General features: G+C 36.1%; 2 protein-coding genes across 2 annotated transcripts in view; one reads left to right on the top strand and one right to left on the bottom strand.

Moving 5' to 3' along the window:
* The window catches only part of LOC118737451 (eukaryotic translation initiation factor 4E type 2), a gene marked incomplete in the record, with an annotated part of 260587 nt that extends 251251 nt beyond the window's left edge, over nt 1-9336 (top strand). The window contains 2 exon segments of the mRNA XM_036467950.1: nt 2807-2955; nt 8232-9336. Coding sequence (XP_036323843.1) covers nt 2807-2955; nt 8232-8256 — 174 coding nt within the window.
* Nucleotides 9337-15066: 5730 nt separating this feature from the next.
* On the bottom strand, nt 15067-21000 carry LOC118737446 (structural maintenance of chromosomes protein 1A). The gene is made up of 15 exons (XM_036467941.1): nt 20665-21000; nt 20385-20605; nt 20164-20312; nt 19937-20105; nt 18966-19859; nt 17972-18100; nt 17805-17887; nt 17365-17737; nt 17179-17292; nt 16861-17116; nt 16498-16802; nt 16210-16316; nt 15626-16129; nt 15386-15563; nt 15067-15328 (listed from the first exon to the last, which is right to left on the bottom strand). The coding sequence occupies exons 1-15, from the start codon at nt 20825-20827 to the stop codon at nt 15266-15268; spliced, it is 3708 nt and encodes a 1235-aa protein (XP_036323834.1). The 5' UTR covers nt 20828-21000; the 3' UTR covers nt 15067-15265.
* Between the last annotated feature and the right edge of the window lie 1740 nt (nt 21001-22740).

The raw sequence follows: 22740 nt of genomic DNA, 5'->3' as shown, positions 1-22740 counted from the left end.
GCATCTCTACGTTGCGACAGCGATGCGTTAAAAATGAAATTTACTTTTTGGCGGATGCGGAAGGAACAGGCTAGTTTAAATAAAAAAATAAAAATAATTTTACAAAATGTGTAAAATATACGTAAACTAGAAATAATTAAGCGAAAATATAAAACTTTAAAATTGTATGAAAGAAAAGCATAGTTTTCCAAACACTCACACACACACATACATACTCGCCCACATAACCACACAAAACCTATAGTTAAATTATAAATCAAAACTTGTAAGTGTAACTCCAAAAAAAATGCATTACAATTTACAATCGCCTTGCGAATTGTTAAAAAAAAAAAGTTGTAAAAGCAAGAAAAAAATACGAAATTTAAAATTAAAAAATAGCGCGCAAGTATTAGCGCTGGCAACAACCCGCCGGCAAAAGAAGGACGCGCATGCGCAATGAGCACACGTGTTAAATAAATAAATAAAGTATAACAAATTTTTTGGTGAAAAAATACTCATTATTGTTAAACAGTTTAAATACAAAATATTAAAAAAAATGCATAAAAAAGGAAAGAAATTGAATAGCAAAATAAATACAATAATAATTATTAAAAGTAAATAAAAATAAAATTAAAAAGTAAAAGGTATATACATGCATATATATTTCAAAAGCAAAAAAAGGTCAGCAAATTCAAAAAAAAACTTAATATTATTACTTTTCTCTCTTTAGTAAGTTTAGTTAATTGATTATTAAAATAAAATTAACTGTTAGAGACAAAACTGAAAAACAAAAAAATATATAAATCTTAAAATCCAGAAAAAGGCAAAACAACACTGTTGTTTAACTAAGGTAAAATATGTATAAAAATAATTATTTAATAAAAAACCATATTTTCATTATTTGTTGTGATTATTTTTTTTTTTTTTTTTAATAATTTGTTTGGATAAATAATTTAAATATTTATTGAGGAACTAAAAAAAAAAAATAAAAAAAAAAATAAAAAAAAAAAAACAAAAAATCATGTATTTTTTCCATTTGGCATAACGAGGAAACTATGTAGGTATAACTTACATATTTATGTGTATATACTACACAGTATACATAACGCTCTCTTATTGCAGGCTTTCTTACATATTTGAAAAATAGAAAAATTCGAGAAAAACGGCATTAACATTTCGTTCCGCAGAACAAAAATAAGTAGATATACATACCTACATACATACATATAAATAGATAGATATATACATACATAGATAAATGCACGGGCAGGTCAAAACAAGTGACACTGCGACCTTCCAAGTCTTTTATATCTCTCAAAAGAGTTCCTAACCCAAGACAAGTGCCCAGGACACTTACGGCTTCCCTACTGAATCCTTAAAGCGCTTTGGTAGTCGAATTTCTTACCACTAATCTTTCCACTTAACAAGTTAACCTCTGTCTAGCCAGAGTTGAACAGTCACAAAGAATGTGTTCGGAATTTTACTCGTTCTCAAGGCAGAGCTGGCAATCCGACTCTCCGATAACACCTATACGGTGTGTGCGGAAACGTAGTTGGTTGTGGCGCGTTAGTTATCCGGATAGTAGCCTGATGTCATTTCTGTTTAATTGAAAAACATCCAATCTATTGAAAGCATAACCAAAGAGCTTGGCCTGTTGGTGGCCACCCACCGCCGCATAGTACTTACTACGTTCAGAGTGTACCCACTCCAAAAGTTATGGCTCCCGAAGAGGACCAACTACGATCACAGAATGGTTCCGGTCCCAATGCGCCAACTCGACAGCGACCTGGTTTCCTCGATCTCGTACTGGCCCGGCACCCAGCACAGAGGTAACTTATTTTTTGCTGCCAAAATTTGTAGCGTGTTATAGCAGTACTTAACAATTATGCATTCCATCATCTTGTTTCAGAGGGTCCGATGGCTGCTTGGCTATCTGAAAAGATAACTAAAAAACGCCCTTCAAACCGTTTTCCCAAGTGTTAAAACTTCAGCTTGGAACACCGCGGGAATTGCTGCTCGTTTTGTGCCGGATCCATAGTCACTTGCAGCTGCTCTGTCACCCATCCTCGAACCGCCCGTGTACCAATCTCCATATCTGGGATCAAAGACGCGGAGTCCGTTTGCTCCATTTTATCGATCTTATATTTTCACTTGGAACTTTCAACCATAGCAGATATTTTGGGTTATCGAATCAAAGCATGCCGACTGGAAGTCGGGAATACGCCCAAAATATCGAGCATCTCCGACTTAGTAATTCAAATTTTTTTCGTTCTTCAATAAAAATGTTTTCACTCATTTAAGCAGTGCAAGACGATTTTAAGTCCGAAGGTCATTTAGAGGTTGAAAAAGGCACTCCAAGAAAAAAGTTTCAAACAAAAGTTAGGTATTTTTATACTCAAAATCTGAATTAGTAGTAAAAATATGTATGTCTAAATAAAAAAAGAAAAATGGACTTCCGGTAAGTTTAACCCACTTCCGGTTGAAACTGGCTCTCGGTAATAATACCAAAGATAGAGCAACCCTTATTTGGTACTTCATATTTTTGCGTTTTTCAGTTTAACAATAACAAAAAATATTTTTCTCTCCTTTAGCGGCGGTGAACGGGTAGTCTAGGACACCTTGTATAAATATGTATGTACATACATATATATGTATATCTAATGTGTTTTTTGTGTGATTAAGAAAAATATTTATTTTACATATTGTATTGATTCAGGCGAATATACTATACATAATTCTGCATATCGGTCCAACTTTAAAATATTCCAATACAGATTGTTTGCATTTTTATTACTAATTTCCAAATGTTTCACTTTCCTATCGGCAGGAGGATAGCTTATCAGTTTGGAATCGCACTGCCACGGATCACACAAGCACGACACGTATCCGCGATACGCTACGTAGGATATTAAATATACCTCTAACAACGGCAATGGAGTATAAGATACACTGTGATAGCCTTAAATATGTAGCAATGTGAGTATTTAAAGGTTTCTACGACTTAGTTTATGGGTGTTGGTTGATTTATGCGACAGGGTAAGTAGGTGATCTATTTACTATTTTGGAATGAATTTCCATCGCATTCAATAATAATAATAATAATAGATTGGCGCTTACACATATGTTAGTGTTTGGCCGAACTTCTCCTCCGATTTGTGGCGTGCGCCTTGACCTACAGTTTTGCGCCGACTCCGAACGCATTTACCTTTTAAAATTTGGTTTGAAGGTTTCGGCGTTGCGCACTGGTCTCAATTTTTGCCCGATTTTAATTTTCTTGCCTTTAAAAAAGGGTGATGAAATCCTTTATCAATCGTTGGGGTATTTGAAACTTTTTATTTCACAATAAAGTGGCCTTTTTTGAATGGAAAAATATATATTTTTTTTCTGAAAAGTACAGTTATTTATAAGTTCGCCTTTTCTAAATCCTCGTTTGGTCTCAAACGGCGCGGAGAGGTCCTACTTAATTTGAACACATATGCATATTTTGTTTCTTCTCCAGAATTTGACGAGCTGTGAAAATTTAGTCAATAGTGGACCCACCTAGTCTACAGCCACACTTATAAGGTCCAATCAGTTTGTTCGTGTAAAGCTTCAGTCTTCCACACATAATCGTCGACAGGACCTTTTAAACAATATTTCTTGCTGCCTTATTTTCTGATAGAATTTTCGAGCCACATTCCTGCCTGCCAGCATCTCAAGCTCTTTGCACGCACACCTTTCTGCCCTTCTTTTCTTCCAACGCTCAAGAACGCTCAAACTTATCTGCCGTCTATCACAACAAAATATTATGACATTTGAAAAATTGAAAATCCTTAAAATCTGACAAAGCGTTTGTAAGCCTTAGTTATGAAAAAATGTTTATAAATTTATTAAAAAATTCTAAAACTACAGATCTAGGCTCTTGAATTTATTTAAATTTTCAAAAAGTCTTAGAAAAAGTACTGCAACAAAATATGTTGTCAATTATTTTTTGTTTTAAATCACGTTTGAATTAATAAAAACTCCATATTTAAGCAAAGTACACTATTACAAGTATCGCCACTCCTTCCTTTTATCGCTGATAAAAAAAAGATATAACGAACTAGTCTATAGCCAAAGATATCTAACCTAATAAAAATCGGCGAATATTTTGCGCTTTTTATAATTAATAGTGAAATTTTCAAGAAAACGCGTGTATGTCTAAGAACATGTACGATACACAATAAATAATAAAAATTAAAAAGATACTAAAAAATAAAAATAATCTAATTGCCGAAGACTAAGATTACCGTGGAACTAATGAAACCTTTTTTGTGGTTTTGAAATTGTTGATGAGTTTTTTCTTCCGTTAATTAAATATTTGAAAATGAAAAAAATTTAAAAATTAAGAAAAAGTGGGGTTTTGACCACTTTAGCATAAAAGCCACCAATTTTCGTTTCTTTAAATACTATGAATTAAATAATAAACTATATACATGCTCCACAGCATGCTAACGGGTGATTTTTTTGAGGTTAGGATTTTCATGCATTAGTATTTGACAGATCACGTGGGATTTCAGACATGGTGTCAAAGAGAAAGATGCTCAGTATGCTTTGACATTTCATCATGAATAGACTTACTAACGAGCAACGCTTGCAAATCATTGAATTTTATTACCAAAATCAGTGTTCGGTTCGAAATGTGTTTCGCGCTTTACGTCCGATTTATGGTCTACATAATCGACCAAGTGAGCAAACAATTAATGCGATTGTGACCAAGTTTCGCACTCAGTTTACTTTATTGGACATTAAACCAACCACACGAATGCGTACAGTGCGTACAGAAGAGAATATTGCGTCTGTTTCTGAGAGTGTTGCTGAAGACCGTGAAATGTCGATTCGTCGCCGTTCGCAGCAATTGGGTTTGTGTTATTCGACCACATGGAAGATTTTACGCAAAGATCTTGGTGTAAAACCGTATAAAATACAGCTCGTGCAAGAACTGAAGCCGAACGATCTGCCACAACGTCGAATTTTCAGTGAATGGGCCCTAGAAAAGTTGGCAGAAAATCCGCTTTTTTATCGACAAATTTTGTTCAGCGATGAGGCTCATTTCTGGTTGAATGGCTTCGTAAATAAGCAAAATTGCCGCATTTGGAGTGAAGAGCAACCAGAAGCCGTTCAAGAACTGCCCATGCATCCCGAAAAATGCACTGTTTGGTGTGGTTTGTACGCTGGTGGAATCATTGGACCGTATTTTTTCAAAGATGCTGTTGGACGCAACGTTACGGTGAATGGCGATCGCTATCGTTCGATGCTAACAAACTTTTTGTTGCCAAAAATGGAAGAACTGAACTTGGTTGACATGTGGTTTCAACAAGATGGCGCTACATGCCACACAGCTCGCGATTCTATGGCCATTTTGAGGGAAAACTTCGGAGAACAATTCATCTCAAGAAATGGACCGGTAAGTTGGCCACCAAGATCATGCGATTTGACGCCTTTAGACTATTTTTTGTGGGGCTACGTCAAGTCTAAAGTCTACAGAAATAAGCCAGCAACTATTCCAGCTTTGGAAGACAACATTTCCGAAGAAATTCGGGCTATTCCGGCCGAAATGCTCGAAAAAGTTGCCCAAAATTGGACTTTCCGAATGGACCACCTAAGACGCAGCCGCGGTCAACATTTAAATGAAATTATCTTCAAAAAGTAAATGTCATGGACCAATCTAACGTCTCAAATAAAGAACCGATGAGATTTTGCAAATTTTATGCGTTTTTTTTTAAAAAAAGGTATCAAGCTCTTAAAAAATCACCCGTTACAAGCTTTTGAATAATTATAAATTTGTATATATCTGGCAACCCTGTTTTTATAATTTTTTCCCAGAACTTTTTACAGAAAACACCAAGTAGAATGGGAGAAAATAGAACAAATCCGTAGAATTGATAAAAGCTGTTAAAATTTCGAAAAATCCTAAATACATGTCTTCTCCGATGTTTTATAATGTTTGGACACCTGGTACTTTTCGATACCTCGGATAATAAGCTATACCATAAAAATATTTTGTTCTGATTTTTTTACGTTTAAACAGTCTAGCAACAATTTTGGGCACTTTTTCAGTCTTCTGACCCACTGTGCAGCAGGTCATTAAAGTCGCCATGTGCGATTTTAACATCGTGGCGAGGGAAGCGCTGATATGCTTCTCCTAGGTGCTCATAGAATCGCTCCTTATTCTTATCGTCCTTGTCCTCTCGAAAGTTTTTTCTTACAATCTAAAAAGAGCATACTCCTCCATTTTCGCAAGAACTACATATTTATGTACAATAGGCGTGTTTTTTGCACTCATACGTATCTGCACTAAACATTTGTTTGGAACTGTAAGCGAAAAACTATGGGCGCTTATGAAAAGTTGTTGATAGAATTAAAATTACTTGTTTTTAAATTTAATTTTCGATGGTTGTTTCTTTTCACGTTAAGCGTATATGTTTTAATATGCGTGTAAAAAAACGCGACTGTTATATCAGTAGCTGTTTTATCAATCTTAAAATCTAAACTCGTTACACACATTTATTTTACCAGGATGTTGGAAATATTTGAAACCAGAACGAAATGAATAAAATCAGAACACAACCACGCCTACTTCTCTTTTCGCGGTTATTTTCAGAAATGCAAATAGTTCAGTAGCAGCTACGTTGGGTATATAAGTTTGGATCCACTGGACCCAAATTTTTGTGTCTTTTTAAGACAAAAGCCTTTCGTAAGAAAATTGTCATTTCTGGCAACTATCCTGAAAACCCTTTTCCGTCTTTCGAAAGACTAATTAAAAGATCTGCTAACAAGGAGGTGTTGACGTTATTCTTTGTTTTTACAATAATTTTTCTAAAAAATTTTATGAAATTAAAAATATATATATTTTTCTCGTTAAAATAAACAGCCTCATTGCGTAAGTCGTAAATTAGGCTAAATTGTACGACTCGACAACAGTAGCATTGTCTATTGTCGTACTGAAATAAGTAAACGACCAAAATCGTCGAAAACTATACAGTGCTGCCAAGTTTTTCCCTTTTAATACACTAGTCGAGTGGAAATTTTAAGCAATGACGTGACATTTTCGATACGATTCGACTCTCGAAAAACGACTTGCATTCGACACGACTCTCGCAATGAGGGTGAATAAAAATTAACAATTAACGATAAATTACATTAAAAAAAAAGGAAAAATTAATGAAATTGGTTTCTAAAAATTAAATAATATTAAAAGCAAGAAGTTTTTAAAAAAAAAAAAAACAAAACCGACTTCAATTCTCATATAAAAATTTTAGATTATCGTTAATTTCTTCACGATCCAATTATCGGATCTAAACAAAATTAGTATAGGGTACATCCTTTCCGATGAAAAAAGAGTAATCGAAGTTAAAAAAGTTTCTAAAAACAGGATGAAACTAAAAAAAAAATTTATTTATTTTTTTAAATATCTGTATAACTTAAAAGTTTAAAGAAAATTAATTCAAAAAGATAAAATTAAGTTAAAAGAAAAAAATTAAGCTTCTAAAAGTAAATGAAATTAAAAAATATATTTATCTTTTTAAAACAATAAAATCTTAAAATTTAAGGAAAATCAAATTGAAAAAGAAAAAATATTCAATTAAAAGAGGAAAAAAGTAAAATAAGTTCCTAAAACTAAAATGAAAATAGAAATTGTGAATTTTAAATTAAAAAAGTTCTTAAATGTTAAAAGAAATAAAAAAAATTTATTGTAAAAAGAAAAAAGAAATGCTTCCAAAAAGTAAATGAAATTAAAAAAAAGGTTTCCTTTTTAAAACAATGAAATCTAAAAGCTTACTTAAAAAAAACAAAATGAGTTTCTAAAAATTAATTTAAATGAAAAGTATATACATAAATATTTTTGTAACACTACAATCTTATAATAAAAAAAAAACTTTATTGAAAAAGGAAATAATAAATTTAAAAAAAAATCATCTGCCCGAGAACTCGAATCTCGAATCTTCTATTGACACAGCGCGAATAAAATGATATACGGCACCATTTTGGAACATGCTTGTCAAAAGAGCTTTTCACCCTAAAAGCTGGCAAGAAAAAACAAAATCATTCCAACTATGTTGTCTACGGTCTTTCAAATGTCTTACAAAAGATTTTGGACTATCTTAGCCGGAATGGCTTGTTAATGTTGTTAAGCTTTTCTGAATGGGTATTTTTTTCTTATTTTTACCCATAAAATTCTTAATAAATTGTAAATTAATGATTTTTACTTTTTTATTATTTTTTCTTTACAGTAATAAAGGCACTCTGAAAAGCTGAAATTCAGTAAATACATTCAACTCAACAAAAATAAAAACAATCGCAAACGACGACACTATGCGCTACGCGAACACCAACATTAGTAGCAGCAGCAACAATGGCAACATCAATGGTAACAGCAGCAGCAGCTGCAGTAGCAATAACACCAATACAAACAGCAATAAATACAACAACACTAAAGACAACCACAACTGCAAAAACTATTTCCACAACATTACTACCGACATCGCAAAAACTTAAAACATCCGATTAAACTAAAACAAAAAAAAAAACTTAAATTATTACATAATCTATCCTCTGACCATTTGTTCATCAAACAATAGGAGCAAACAAACGCACATACTGGAAGCCGGCAACAATAAATATAGTGCAACTATGTTTGTTTAAAGTGCTGAAATTTTTGTTTTCAAGCTGAATGCTAATACAATGCACTAAGAGGAAATAATGTTTGGCATCATTTGAACTAAAAGCTTCTCTTAAACGCGACAACCTCAAGTTAAGCATAAACCTCAAGCAAATAGAAAATATATATTTAAAAAGAAAAAAAAACGTTATTCAAATAATACCATTAGTGCTTGCATACGCGAAACATCATCTAAAAATGCTGTTGCCTCATAATGTTGCATTATTTCGACATGATTATTACGTAAAAATATACAGTCATCTGTGCGATACACTAAATCGTTTAAATTGTTTTTGTTTTATACCGATTTGCAAACTACATTCATATTCTCAATGAATTTCTGTTTTTATAACAATTTTAATAAATAAAAAAAAAAACGTTGGTGCCCACCTCCAAACAAATACTTAGTAAAGAAAAGTAAAAATTTTTACTAGAAATATCGACCAACTTATTGAAGTTACATAGTATTTGCTATCAAAAGCAAACCCACAAACAAAAATACATACCTACAATACAAATAAATACATACTCAATCAACACAAAAAGAGTACAGCAAAATTAAATATTGTATGGAGTTTATTGAGAATATTCCTCACGCAAAACAGAATATCTAAAGAACGGAGGATGAAGAGTTGTAAAAAAATTTAATAAAAAGTTATTAAAGTTGCAAAAATGAAAAAAAAAATTTAGTTGTGTATTTTTTATGAATTCAAAAAGCCATTGTTAATTTAATTTTTTTTTAATAAACCGTTTTTTTGTGCGTTTGGTTGATCACTTTTTCGCATTAGTGCCAACTATCGTTTGTCGGCCTGTACCGAGAACAGAAGACTTCGGCTATGTCTTTCTTTCTTTGGGGTTCTGCTAAGGCCTTCTGCGCAGTGTGACCAGCTTAGTTTTTTTGAGGCTAAATTTAGAACTTACATTTTTGTTCTAGCCTAGAAATTTTAGGCCTGGCTTCGTGTCTTTTTAATGCTAATAAGTAATTTTCATCTGTTAATTATTAATTTTTGGAATTTCGAACAGCCAAGCTAAAAGATTAATTGAATTGCAATGGTAAATTCTTGCAGCAAAACCAATGCAACTATGTTAATTCTATCATAAATCCAGTCTACTAAATGATGAGCTCTTCTTAAGGCTTTCGACCCCGATGTTGCCTGTGGGGTACTCCTCATGTTTACGGTCTTACCACCAGTGCTCTATTTGATTATTAGATTATTAGTTTATCAAACGTAACGCTGGAATCAGATGTGTCTGCATGAAGAATGTTCAATAAGTAACTCATTTGTAAAAAATTTAGCAGAGATAATTGCAAGAAACTTTATCAACATTGGCGAAAAATTCTATTTTTGGCTCTAGAAGACGTTTTTAAAAAAAAAAAAATCTTAGTAATTATGCCAAAAATGATAAAACTGTGAACGAAATAGCATTAGGAAAATCATTATCTTCATGGAATACTGTTTTGAATTTTTTTTTCAAATTTCACATAAAATTTGCGATTTCATAGCGTCCAAAGTAATGGGCGTGGAGCTTAGAATTTTGCCCAGGTACTTCAGGAATGAAAGTAACAAGATTAGAAGAATCATGTATTGTGGAATTAAAAGAATCGGTTAATTACCAAAGGGAATAAGTCAGCATTGCAAATGGTATGCAGTTCAAAAGAGCTTCTTTAAATGAACCGAACTGCCTTCAAATTGTCATATCGAAAAAATGCTGGCTTCTTCCCTGTGGTAATTTACCGATTTAGACGTAAAACTAAATCTCCATTCCAGTAGATATGCACAGCGAAATCCATGGAAACATTTAGAGGAGGTGAGACATAAACTGGGTCTAGAGGTCGACAGGACCCAAATTTCGAGTGTAACCCATCCTTAAATACTCGCCGGTACTTTTAGCTGCATCACTCCGCATCTGTCTTGCTGTAGTAAACTAGGACGCTACAGTGCAGAGCATTGGGTTCAGCAACGCTCATTGAACTGACTTACAAACCTGTCGAAACGCCGCTTTCCAAACTGCCACGAGATCTTTCCCAATGTCGTGTCAGTATCATCACGTTGAGGCAGACAAAGCATGGCATAACAGACAGAACGCTAGCACCACGTCACGAAAGCAGGCATCTTATTCAACTAGGCATAAGCACAATCCATATCTGCAAGGTAGTAGCTCACTACATCGAGAAGCAGTCGAAACTGCCATCCCCACTGACGCCAAAACTTCGTGTAAGGAGGTCCATTCTCTAATCGGGTTCTCAAGATAAATGCGAACCACCCTAGCGCCATTGTGGTCAGGGGAGTGCTGTCGAGTATATTTCTACAGAAACAAAATTTATATAGAGATAGCAGACAGATGCCTTGCATGGATAATACCACAGTATACAAATTGTGCTAGGCGATTTCAATGTTAGGTTGGGAAATGAAGGCGTTTCTGGTACCAGCGTAGGAAAATTCAGCCTTCACGGCGAAAAATGCAGGTATGGCGTACTAAGTTCGAGTATAAAATGGTCTATCAAGCATCTTGGCTGTCTACAGATGCTGCTACGATATACGGAACACACGCAGCTAATGTTGTGAACGATCCGACGACCAAACATGATGCCTATACGCCTCTTTGCAGTAAAGCTCAACGTTCAAAAGTTGCATTAACAAGTAATTTTTAACCATAAAATGCAACCGACTTGGGGCTACTATGTAATACTATACGAAAGGGCAATGCGATGCGATAGGCAAATACATCATAATTAATACGTATCGCATCGCATTTTTCTTTCGCATCGAATTACAGAGTAACCCCCCTACCCCACCCCCAGGTATTCACCACACGTCAAATATTGCAAGAGACGTACATGAATAAGTTCAACACACCATATGTTTGTCGATTTCAAAGCCGCTTTCACGATATCTGAATTTGGTATCCCCGAGAAACTAATAATAATAATAACAGATTGGCGCTTACACATATGTTAGTGTTTGGCCGAGCTTCTCCTCCGACTTGTGGCGGGCGCCTTGATGTTGTCACACAAAGCGGAGGGACCTACAGTTTAACACCGACCCCGAACGGCGATTGTATTTTTATGAGAAGCTGTTTTTCATGGCAGCAAAACACTCGGAGGTTTGCCATTGCCTGCCGAGGGATGACCGCTGTTAAGAAAAAACCTTTTTTCTACATTTTTTTGCGATGTTGCTTTAACCAGGGTTTGAACCCAGGTGCAGCGGAGCGGCCGAGAAACTAATACGGCTGTGTAAAATAACGTTGAGCAATACCACCAGCTCCGTCAGAGTTGGGAAGGTTCGCTCCGAGCCGTTTGAGAAGTGTTTTGCGTCCACATGCCGGAAATACATTAAGGGCATTCACTTAAAGTCGTCTTAAAGTGTGTAGAACTCGTAATTTTACGAGGCTGTTACGGGAAGGCTCCTTTTTGCAAATGTATAAATAGGTGCGCAAAGTGACTGTCTGAAAAGTTTACCATGGCTTTGTGTGTAAATTTTTGTTACGTAGTATTTTTCATAATAGCCCGTCAGCTCGAACGAAAGCTAAAATATAATTAAATGAAAAGGAAAATTTTACGAGTTTAAGGGAATAGCCCTATTAAGTACATCAGATCGGAGTTGTGCTAGTGTTGTGCGCGTCTCCCGTGACAGTTGAGGTTCTCCCGGCATAGCACCATCAACTCAGTACTACTCAAGCTCAACCAGGGGGGAGTAAAAATATTGGCCTACGCTGACGATTTAATGATTTTATTAACCAGTTTGTCCATATGTGGTGAATAACACCGTGCAGAGAATGCAGAATTAATGCTATTTACGGTCAGGAATAAGATTCCTAGCTTTGTATTACCAAAGCTGAATGGACAAAACCTATGATTATCTAAACAAGCGAAGTATCTGGAGTCATACTGGATCCTAAGCTTAGCTGGAAAATAAATATTGAAGAGTAAGGAAAGACAGCATTGCCTATTGCTCCTGTAAGCGGCTTTCTGGGGTCTCAATCCAAAAGAGGTACTCTGGATATACACAGCGGTTGTACGTCCGATCTTATGCTACGGTTCCGTGGTACGGTAGACTGCCTTAAAAACAAGTGGAATCTTGTAAATCTAGGCAGAGTTCAGAGGGCAGCATGCATCGGGACCACGCGTGCAATGAGTACTTGCCCTACCATCAATGTTATTACACACCTATTGGAACCTAAGATGAGACTGGCTACCAATTACATACGACCTGATTTAGTTTCACATACCTTTCGGGATTATTCTTCCGTCGAGAATCGACTGCGACGGGGAACTTGATATCCCTGCCTGGATACATCACCTTTGCAGCTATGACTCCAAAATGGAACGCGGAGTTGGACCAGGAGTTCATCTGCCCTATTTTGCAAGTATTTTTTCGGGTAGAAGTGTTCGCCGTCTCTTAGAACGTAGTGGTTTACGTCACGGCGATCGTATAGCCATTTTCGCAGACAGCCAGGCGGCCATTAAGGCCTTGGCGTCTTTTACAACAAGTTCGAAACTAATCAAGGAGTGTAGGAATCTTAATCTTTTAGAAAGGATTCCACATTGATCTCGATCGAGGATCGTATCTCACCCCCAATTGGAACCTTATATAGAGACATCTTCCTCCACAATCTTCAGAAATCGGATCCGGTTAGCACCCACGTCTACAACGACTTCGGTTGAATCTGCAGAGACGAAAATGAGTAGAACAGTAGAGTACCTTCTTTGCAAATGTCCAGCACTAATTACTAGCAAAAATACCATGCTAGGAGTATATTAGTTCAAAACGTGACGCGAACTCTCTGATATATGTATGCCTCTACAACATACTCAACTTTATCAACCATGCCGGTTGGTTCTAACATATGCTGTCGAGATATATGTTAACGAAACGGCACTTAGCTTCTACTTGGGCGTAAGAGTTTTTCCGCCACCATTCGAACCTAACCAACCTTAGGTTGTGCCTCGTCAACAGATGTTGTTCTTGTTGTAGCGGCTACTCAACCCTGCCTATTGGCAAGCTCAACCAACGGGAGACCCGGGAAGCGTGCCACGTCAGTTGGGTCTGTCCATAAGGACCGAGATGTAAGCTAAGAGATGTCTCGAGTCGGGGGTATCTCTCCGCATGCCGGGCACTCGTTGGACATATGTGCATCTTATCTGCTCAGGTACGAGTTTAGCCGGCTACAGTAGCCGGAGCGAAGTTGGGCTATTACGGTGCGAGTCTTCCAAGGCGGACGAAGCTCTGTCTCGTCCGCGTCAGGTGGATGTGTTACCTAAACGGCATTCACAGGTCAAGAGTCGACTCCCTGTGAATGTCCTTTATGGCCTGTATGGTATTCTGTAGAGTCCGGAGGTGGTTTTATGAACCTCTGGACTTCGTCCTTCAGTTCGTATAGATGCCTCCTGACATGCCTGTTGCACGCAGGTGTCTGTTCTGGTGCCCGCGCGTCTGTGACACCGTACTAAGAACTGTTTACTTTGTGCTGTGCTCCTTGACGGGGAGCATCTGAGCCTCGTCGTGTAGATGGTGCTGTGGCAACGTCAGAAGGCATCCGGTGGCTGTCTGGAGTGCCGTATTTTGACAGGTCTGTAGCTTCGTCCACTGCGTTCCTGCTAGTTCCCGGCGACCACAGGCCGGCCGTCCAAATGCCTTGTATGCTGCCAGCTACTTTTCTTTGTATATTTACCCCAGGTGCTACCGACTAGCGACTTGAGGACCTTGTTGCGGCTCTAAACTATGTTGACAATCGAGGTTGTGTGCGCCGAGCAGCGCAGGCTACCGAGGGTAAGTCCGAGATTTTTTGGGTTATTCATCGTCGGGATTGGTACGAGTTCCCAGTTGCACTCTGACCTCCTTCGACCAGATGGTTAATAATCTTGCTGAGGATTTCGTAGTGGAGAGTGTTAGGCTCTTTGCAGTCAAAAAGGGAGTAAGTTAGGAGAGGCAACTTGCTAGAGGAAGAGGAATGTTATCGGCCAATATCAACAAACCGAAGGTCTGTTCTGTGTTCTCGAAATTAGATAGAGAAGCACGATGCAGGGGTGTGGTGCTGAATTAAGACAAAACGACACACACTTCTTTCGAACGTGATACTTTAATAATTCACGCAACACTGCAGTTGTGATTGCAACTCGAACAAGCCCTAAAAGATGACTGACAGCCAATTTGAAGAATTTATGCTGCTAAACCAACAAAAACCTCATGAAAATCAAAAGAATTAGAATTGTTTTTGGTATTTTTTTCTTAGTAGAAGAGATCAAATAGAATGCATATTTTGAATATTTTATGCTGCTTATTACAACCGGTAAGAAGAAAAGTTCCAGTAGCCATATCTAATTCTTTTGCACTCGCCTTTCACCAAGTTCATATCATCCAGCATAGTTATTAATATTTCTTAAAAAAAAAACATAGATGTGCTTGTTAATTAGTTACAGTGCTTGTTTAATTAGTTACAGTAAATACGTATTATGTAATTGGTGAAAAAAAAATATTTCAGTACAATCAAATTGAACAGTGTTGTGTTAAACTGTGCTGTATAAGTATGTTTAACATTTTGCTTTTTTGCTAAAGTATAGAATGGTTTTAATATGAAGAAAAACGAGGAAACCACAAGGATCGACTATTTATCATCGAAAACGCTCAGATCGTATAGGTAAACATTGGATATCAAACAGTCTCCCTCCTAAGGAAATTAAATAAAATCATCATTATTTTAAAAAGTTGTTTTCCCAATACTCACCGCCGGTGTTATTCCCACCAGCGCGTCAGCGTGTCCATAGAATTCCTCTTTGAGCGATATAACAATTGTCTGCAAATTATTTGTGTGATCGCGAATGTAAGATGCCACTTTTCCAATATTGGTATTATCAAGCGCTGCATCGATTTCGTCGAGCACAAAAAACGGAGCTGGTTGGTAGCTGTGAAAATACGATGCATTATAAACCAATAAACATATTTGAGATCCTAAATTTGCTTGCACCTATGTATGGAGAATAGCAATGCTAAGGCTGCAATTGTTTTCTCACCACCACTCAAGTTACTCATCGGCTGGAAACGTTTACCCGGTGCCACACAATTATAATTGATGCCATCCAAATATGGCTCTTCCGGGTTATCTGGACCGAGATAGGCCTGTGCAGCTTCATTACGTGCTAAACTTTTGTAGATTCCATCAATTGCATCTGATATGTGATTGCAGCACTGTATGAATTTTTCGGAACGCTCATTTTTCACCTTCTCAAAGGCGGACTTCGCCTTTTTCGCTTTGCGCCGTGCATTTTCAAACTCCTCATTTGTAGATTGTATTTTCTCTGTAACTAGTGATAATTTTTGCATTGCCTTCATATTTGGTGTTTGTATGCGTTCGAGTACATCCAATTTGGCTTGCAAGTCTTTTTGCAATGTATCGTTCATTTTCTTAAAAGAGGAATCGTCTCTTAGCTTGCAAATTTCGCGTGGTAAACTGCTGTAATTGACCTCAATTCTGAAATTGGAGATATATTGGCAGATAAAAATATCAAATAGAAAACCACAAAATTGGATCTGGTAAATATGTATATTTACTGATTTTCGCGTTCTAAAATGAGCGAAGTGGAGGTCGTTTCGGAGTCGCCTTGGCGCACAGCATCGTCGAGGGAACCTCTGAGCAGCGGTATAGGTATACAATCCATCTGTAGATGAAACATAAAATCGTGGAATTTAATTTACAATAATTTCAGATTTAATTAACCAACTAATTTACGATAAACATAAGAAAAACCCCTTACGAAGACTTTGCTAGTGGCATTTATTAACGGCAAATAAATCCAATTAATACAAGTAGTGATAAATCAAATATAGTAGAATTTTTACCTTTGCCTGCATTAGTATGTTATGGCGCTCATTCTTTTTCGTTTCGATTTTTGCCTCAATGGCTGATATCTGACTGCCTAAATTATGTATTTCTTTAGCCAGATTAGAAACATCACGCCGAGCTTTGGAAATATCCTCTTCCATATCATCAGTAGCTTGTTTTTTTGCCTGTTTGCTCTGCTTAAGTTTTTCCATTTTCTCTTTATCTTCATCAATTTCTTTAAGGTAGCGTTTCTCTGCAGCTTTTAAACCTTCAAGTGCGTCCTCTTCATCTTGAACACTACGCTCCCAACGCTCCAAATTTTCTGTTTGAATTGCAATTAATACATATAATTTTTTTGTAATGTATAATCTTTGAATTACTTTTGGTATCCTTTTGTTTCTCAAAGTCTAACTGGGTATTGATTGCGTCTATTTGTTGCTCGAATTCTGCACGCTTTCGTGCACGTTCTTGCTGCATGACAAGCTCACGTTCCTCATACTGCCGTATGTTCTTAACACCCAAACGCTTGCAGAACGATGCGAATACTTTATCCTCAACATTATTCATATTCTCTTTGATTTCTTGAATATGCTCCTCACGTTTCATCATACGGCGTTCAATTTCACTGATTTTAGGCTAAAATTTTATAATATTTATCACAAATGATATACCAATAAAAGAGTTTGTTAAGATCTTACCCCAAATTCATCCAGTTGGCTCTGCACCATCTTTAGTTGATTATCGAATTGCTGAATAGATTTTTTTGATGCTTCTAAATCCACCATACTATATTTTAAACGATTCTCCAGGCCCTTTTATGTGATATTAATCAATTATATTTATGCTAATTAGGTAGGTTTCAATTAGATATCTCATTTATTTACCTTAATTTGTGATTCAACTGTAGCGAGTTCACTCTGCTTCCGCGATTTCTTAACCAGCTCTTTTAACTCCTCGTTCAATTTGTCTTTCTGCATTTTCAACTGTGCCATGTGCTTTTCATCCCAACGCTTGGCTTTGCGCGCCAAATCGTGGCTACCTCCAGAAAGTATACCAGACTTTTGGTAGAAGGTGCCATCTAAAGCAAGTGCATCATAGCGTGTACGATCAATTTCATAAGCCACTTTCATAGCATCTTCGGGTGTCTCACAAACCAATGCATTATTTGTAGCAAACAATACAGCCCGCTCTATTTCTGGTGGTTCAAATTTAAGTACATCGAATACAAGTTTGACGTTACGCGGCTCAGTTATGTTCCTACACAAAAGAAAGTGAAATGTGAAAACATGACAACAAAATTAAAATTATGGGATGTTATGCATACCGCAAACGCTCTTTAAGTGGTTTTACTTGCAAGTAGTCTAGTGGCAGGAATGTTTCAACTTCCAATCTTCCTTCTTTTAAAATCTATTTATATTATATATATATATATTTAAATTTAAAAAAATTTAAACTAAATTGACTATATTTTGCTGATATGGTTGAACTTACCTGAATGCAGTGCCTTGCGGTCTTTTCGGTATCAACGATAATGGCCTCCATATATTTACCTAATACTTTGGTCACGGCAACATTGTAACGTTTATGCGTTGGCTGACACATGTTTATCATGCGATCGTACTGAAATATGTAGGTATTAGGGCTGTGCGATTATTCGATTACTCGAGCAAGTTGGTTAATCAATTATTCAGTTAATCAATTACTCGAGTAATCAAGATTTTGATTACTCAAAACGATGATTAATCGAGTTACTTGAAATATGATTACTCAAAAAAAATAATTTTGCTCGTTAAAAGAGTTTGCTTTGGAAAATGCTTATTTTCTTTTTTACATTCTGTATATGAAAAAAAAATTTTCGTTTTAATTTTTGAAAACAGAAACGTTGTTTTAATAGTATCTAGGAACTTTAACTACTTTATACATATGTAAAGAGTTGAAATGTTGATTACTCATTTTACTCGAAATGATGATTAATCATAAAGCAAATTACTCAAATATTTTTGTTTTTGGTTAATCAAAAATCTTGATTACTCGAGTAACTGAACTTTTGAGTAATCATAACTTCTAATTAATCGAATAACTGAGTTATTTACTTTATGATTAATTAAAATTTTGAGTAATCAATTAATCGCACAGCCCTAGTAGGTATATTATTTTTATTATTATTATTCGTCTTTATTCGGAATATGATTTACAATCTTACAGACTAGAAATTAGGCTTAACAGTATTACAAACTAGACTAGTGGCTACAATTTTGGAAAATAATTCATATATAAACTGTTTGGGATATAAGTTAATATGCCAAGAATGTTTATCAGGCAGGTTCTGCAATTTACTTCCGAGTTAATTGCAACCAAGCCAGTTTGAATTTAAATTGCATGGGATTGAAATGCACTCGAAAACTGAATCGCTGAACCTGCCTATATATTAATATACAAAAAGTTAAAAAAAAAATTAATTAAGCCCTTGGGGCTACCAACTTACCACCCCCGGCACCTGTTGCTTAAACAACTCCACAACTTCCTGCTTCTTTTTACGATGCGCATCTTCGTGCTTATCACTCTTCGCGTCACCTAACTGATCGCGAACATTTTCCAATTCTCGTTGCTTTTCAGCTATCTTCTCCTTGGAGCAGCCCACATCTCGACGCAGTTCATCCTTGATGCGATTTTGTTCCTCTAATGCGGCTTGTGATGATTTTATGTGATCCATTAGCTTGTCGCGCCTTTTGACTGCCTCTTCGCGTTGAAGAGTCAACTTTTTCAAGGACTCCTCCACCGATGCCTTACGATTGCCTTCCCCATCTAACATATCTTGATCGGACTTCTGTTCACGGTTCACCGAATCTAATTGTGAACGGTATTGTGTGGCTGTAGCTTCCGCTTGTTGTTTGAGGCGATCGTACTCCTGCACCAAACCTTCTTCCATCGTTACGCTTTTCCCACGACGCTGAGATTCGTTTTCGATTTCATCCTCAAAACGTTTTTTCAATGTCTCAACTTCAGCCAACTGCTTTTCCAGCTTACGAATATCTTGTTGATGTGCATTATCCGCTTCGCGCGCAGTCTCTAGAGTTTTCTGCAGTGATGTCAATTTCTTCTGACAATGGGTTATCTTTTCCTTGGCTTTAATATACAGTGGACGTTTTTTGTTCATTTGCGTTTCAAACTCTCGTATTTCTTGCTCTATTTTTGCCAAATCACGCGAAAACTTGCCAGCATCTTTCTTTTTTTCCCGCAATACCTCATCTGCTTGTTCCTTTCGAACTTCAACGCTTTTAACGTCTTTTTGCTTGGTTTCCAGATCTTGATTTAGTTTTTTAATATCGTTCTCTACGTGGTAAAGCTTAAACAGTTGATATTCCACCAGTTTCTCATTCTGTAATCGTTAATTTTAGGCCAATTTTATTAAGACCAACAATCAAAAAGAGAGTATTTGCTATATGGTTAACTCACATATTCATTTTTCAAACGCGCATAACGGTCTGCTTCCATCTTCTCATGTTTGGCTTCTTTACGTTCTGCAGCCATTCCTTTCTTTTTCTGATACGTAAATTGGGTTTCCTCCTCAGCTAAATTCATTTCTTGTTTTAAACGATTGTAATCCTCTCTAAGAAGCCCCGAACTGCAAATATACATATGAATGTATGTATATAAAAATATAGATATTAAAATATTCATACCCGCTGATCTCCTCGAACAACGCCGTGCGTTCTTTTGGCGTTTTCATTGCGATATTTTCTACAGCGCCTTGGAATACTAAAAAATTTTTCGCTTTAACGTTTATACCCATCTTTTCGAGTTTAGATAAGTAGGCACCGCTTGTTACATTCTTTATAATAAAAATAATTTGTTTGCTATATGTACGTATATTATTTATTATAAGCACATAATTCGAATTTACCTCCCCATTTATGCGATATTCAGATGAACCGCCAATAACTGCTCGCTGAAAATCCATTTGTTGCTCATCATTGATGAGAAATTTAGCGGTTACATAGCAACTGCGCGACACAGGCTTGCCAATAGACGACCCATGTATTAGGTCATTGAGTCGTTTCACGCGCAAACTTGAAGTCTTCTCACCCATTACAAAACTAATTGCATCCATAAAATTTGACTTTCCTAGGAAAGCGATTAGAGTAGTATTGAATTGAAACGGGTTGTAAACAATAAAACTATACCTGATCCATTTGGTCCAATGACTGCAGTAAATTTTTTTAGCGGGCCGACAATTACATGGCCTCGATACGACTTGAAATTTTCCATCTCAATGTACTGTAGGAAATACACATCCTCCTTGGGAGTTGAGGTGGAGGCCTCCACCGCCTCTTCATCCTCGGTCATTTCAATGTTGCTGTAGGGAGTTCGATTCTCTAACTATACTCTAGGCAAAATTTTAAAAGCAATAATGTTAGAATTATTTGTAAGTTGGTGAAAAAAGACGCGCAGTTTTCCAGTTTTCCCTACATTGGTCTCCTCTTTTGACGTTTAATTTGAGATAGGGATTTCGAAAAAACATCGAAGCTAGGAATGTTGGAAAAATATCGATGCATCGAAAATATGGATGTTTCAAGACATTCTCCATATACCAAAGGTGACAATACAAAGAAAAATTATCAAAAAAGAAAACACAATTCATGAACTTAAAAACGGTGGTAAGTTATTAGAAAAATACTGTTATGGTGAGAAGTTGTAAGCGTTCAAATAAATGCTTATTGGATGACCCACCCGTCACAGCAAAATATAAATTTTTTAACGTAACACACAAATTTTTAAGTTTCTCATTTGAGGGATTCACAGCGATGTCGTAAGTGTCGTATTGTTGTATGTCGTAAACTTTAAAAGCTTAAATAAATGTTTAGAGCACTTGAAACCACAACCAACTATTTTTTAACACTACGAAAATACATAATATGACTTGGATGACTTTGCAAACCCCTTTAACATGTTTTTAGGCGTTTAAAGTTTACGACATACAACAATATGACACTTTCGACACTGTTGTGAATACCTCAAATGTTTAAATGTAAAAAAATTACAAATATCGATGTATCGAGGCGCAAAAAACATCGATGTATTTTTGCCACTGACATCCTTAAAAGCTGTTCACACGCGGCGATTTTGCGTTCAACTTTTGCTTTCAACTCACGCAGGGTTGCACGAAAAACAAAGTTGAATGGCTAAATGTTGGCTGGCGACCAGCTTTGTTGAAAACGGTTAGTTGAAAGGCCGTTCAACCAAAAGTGGAATTCAAAGTTGAACAATGCAAACGTCTTTTTAAGGCGAATATTTTTATATTTTTTTTTATATTTTGATATTTTTAGCCATTCATTTTGTTCCTGCGTGAGTGGAACGCAAAAGTTGCCTGAAAAATCGCATCGTGCGAAAGCCCTATTAACCCTATTTTCCACATGTTTCGCGGGCTGGCCACGGTAATTAGAGTAAACAAGTAATTTTTAAGCAAAGAACAAAACCGAATTCAATACAAAAATATATATATATTTCATGCTCTAATGATCGGATCTAATCCAGATTAATTTGGGGCATAAAAATAAAAAAAAACACCGACGAATTGATAACTTCCTCCTTTTTTGCAAGCCGGTTAAAAAATACCAAATAACCAAAACCAAAATGAGAACAAAACTGACGAGAACGTTCTCATTGGGAATTATATAAGAACTAAACCCTGTGGTAGGCCACTTCTGGTACAAAAAGTAAGGTAACAAAGCCTTTTGCTATTCATTCACCTAAAGATTTTGTACTTTTATTGTATCAGCTTGTTCAAATTATAGTTTCTTTTCTCATAATATTTAAAGCTTTTAAAATCACAATTATTTAATGAAGTTTCCTTAATACGAGAAGTAGGTTGATGAACGTATTGTTGTGAAATAATTGTGGAAGAAATTTTAAAATTTTTTTCATTCCAACACAAAAATTGCCTCAACTGTCGGTCATCGTTTAGATTCGCAGGTGGGTGTGTCTCAATAATTTTATTTGTTACCGATCCGATATCTGTACGTGCATTACCAACTTCGTAAATATTAATATTTTAGACATGCCTAAAACAAGCTGGGTTTGGAAGTACGCTTGTGTAATGAATGACGGATTTGTCAAGTGCAATGTATGTATTGTATATTATAATATTTCCCCATATGGTACGGAAGATTCTTATAGATTTTCCCTATGTACATACGCTCGTTTGCGTTATATTGTGGCGAATACTGCGGCAACACAAAGCGAACAACGAGAAATAGGCA

The sequence above is a fragment of the Rhagoletis pomonella genome, unplaced genomic scaffold, assembly GCF_013731165.1.
Source record: "Rhagoletis pomonella isolate Grant_MI unplaced genomic scaffold, Rhpom_1.0 Rhpom_scaffold_00004, whole genome shotgun sequence".
NCBI classification, from domain to species: domain Eukaryota; kingdom Metazoa; phylum Arthropoda; class Insecta; order Diptera; family Tephritidae; genus Rhagoletis; species Rhagoletis pomonella.
This window is presented reverse-complemented; position numbering and strand designations above follow the sequence as displayed.

Excerpts from the sequence above, each read along its gene's own strand:
- LOC118737446 (XM_036467941.1), bottom strand. The coding sequence starts at position 20,827 with ATGACCGAGGATGAAGAGGCGGTGGAGGCCTCCACCTCAACTCCCAAG. Across the intron at positions 18,101-18,965 it reads AGCAACAGGTGCCGGGGGTG|TACGATCGCATGATAAACAT; the intron begins GTAAGTTGGTAG and ends TACATATTTCAG. Across the intron at positions 17,293-17,364 it reads CAGTTGAATCACAAATTAAG|GGCCTGGAGAATCGTTTAAA; the intron begins GTAAATAAATGA and ends ATCACATAAAAG.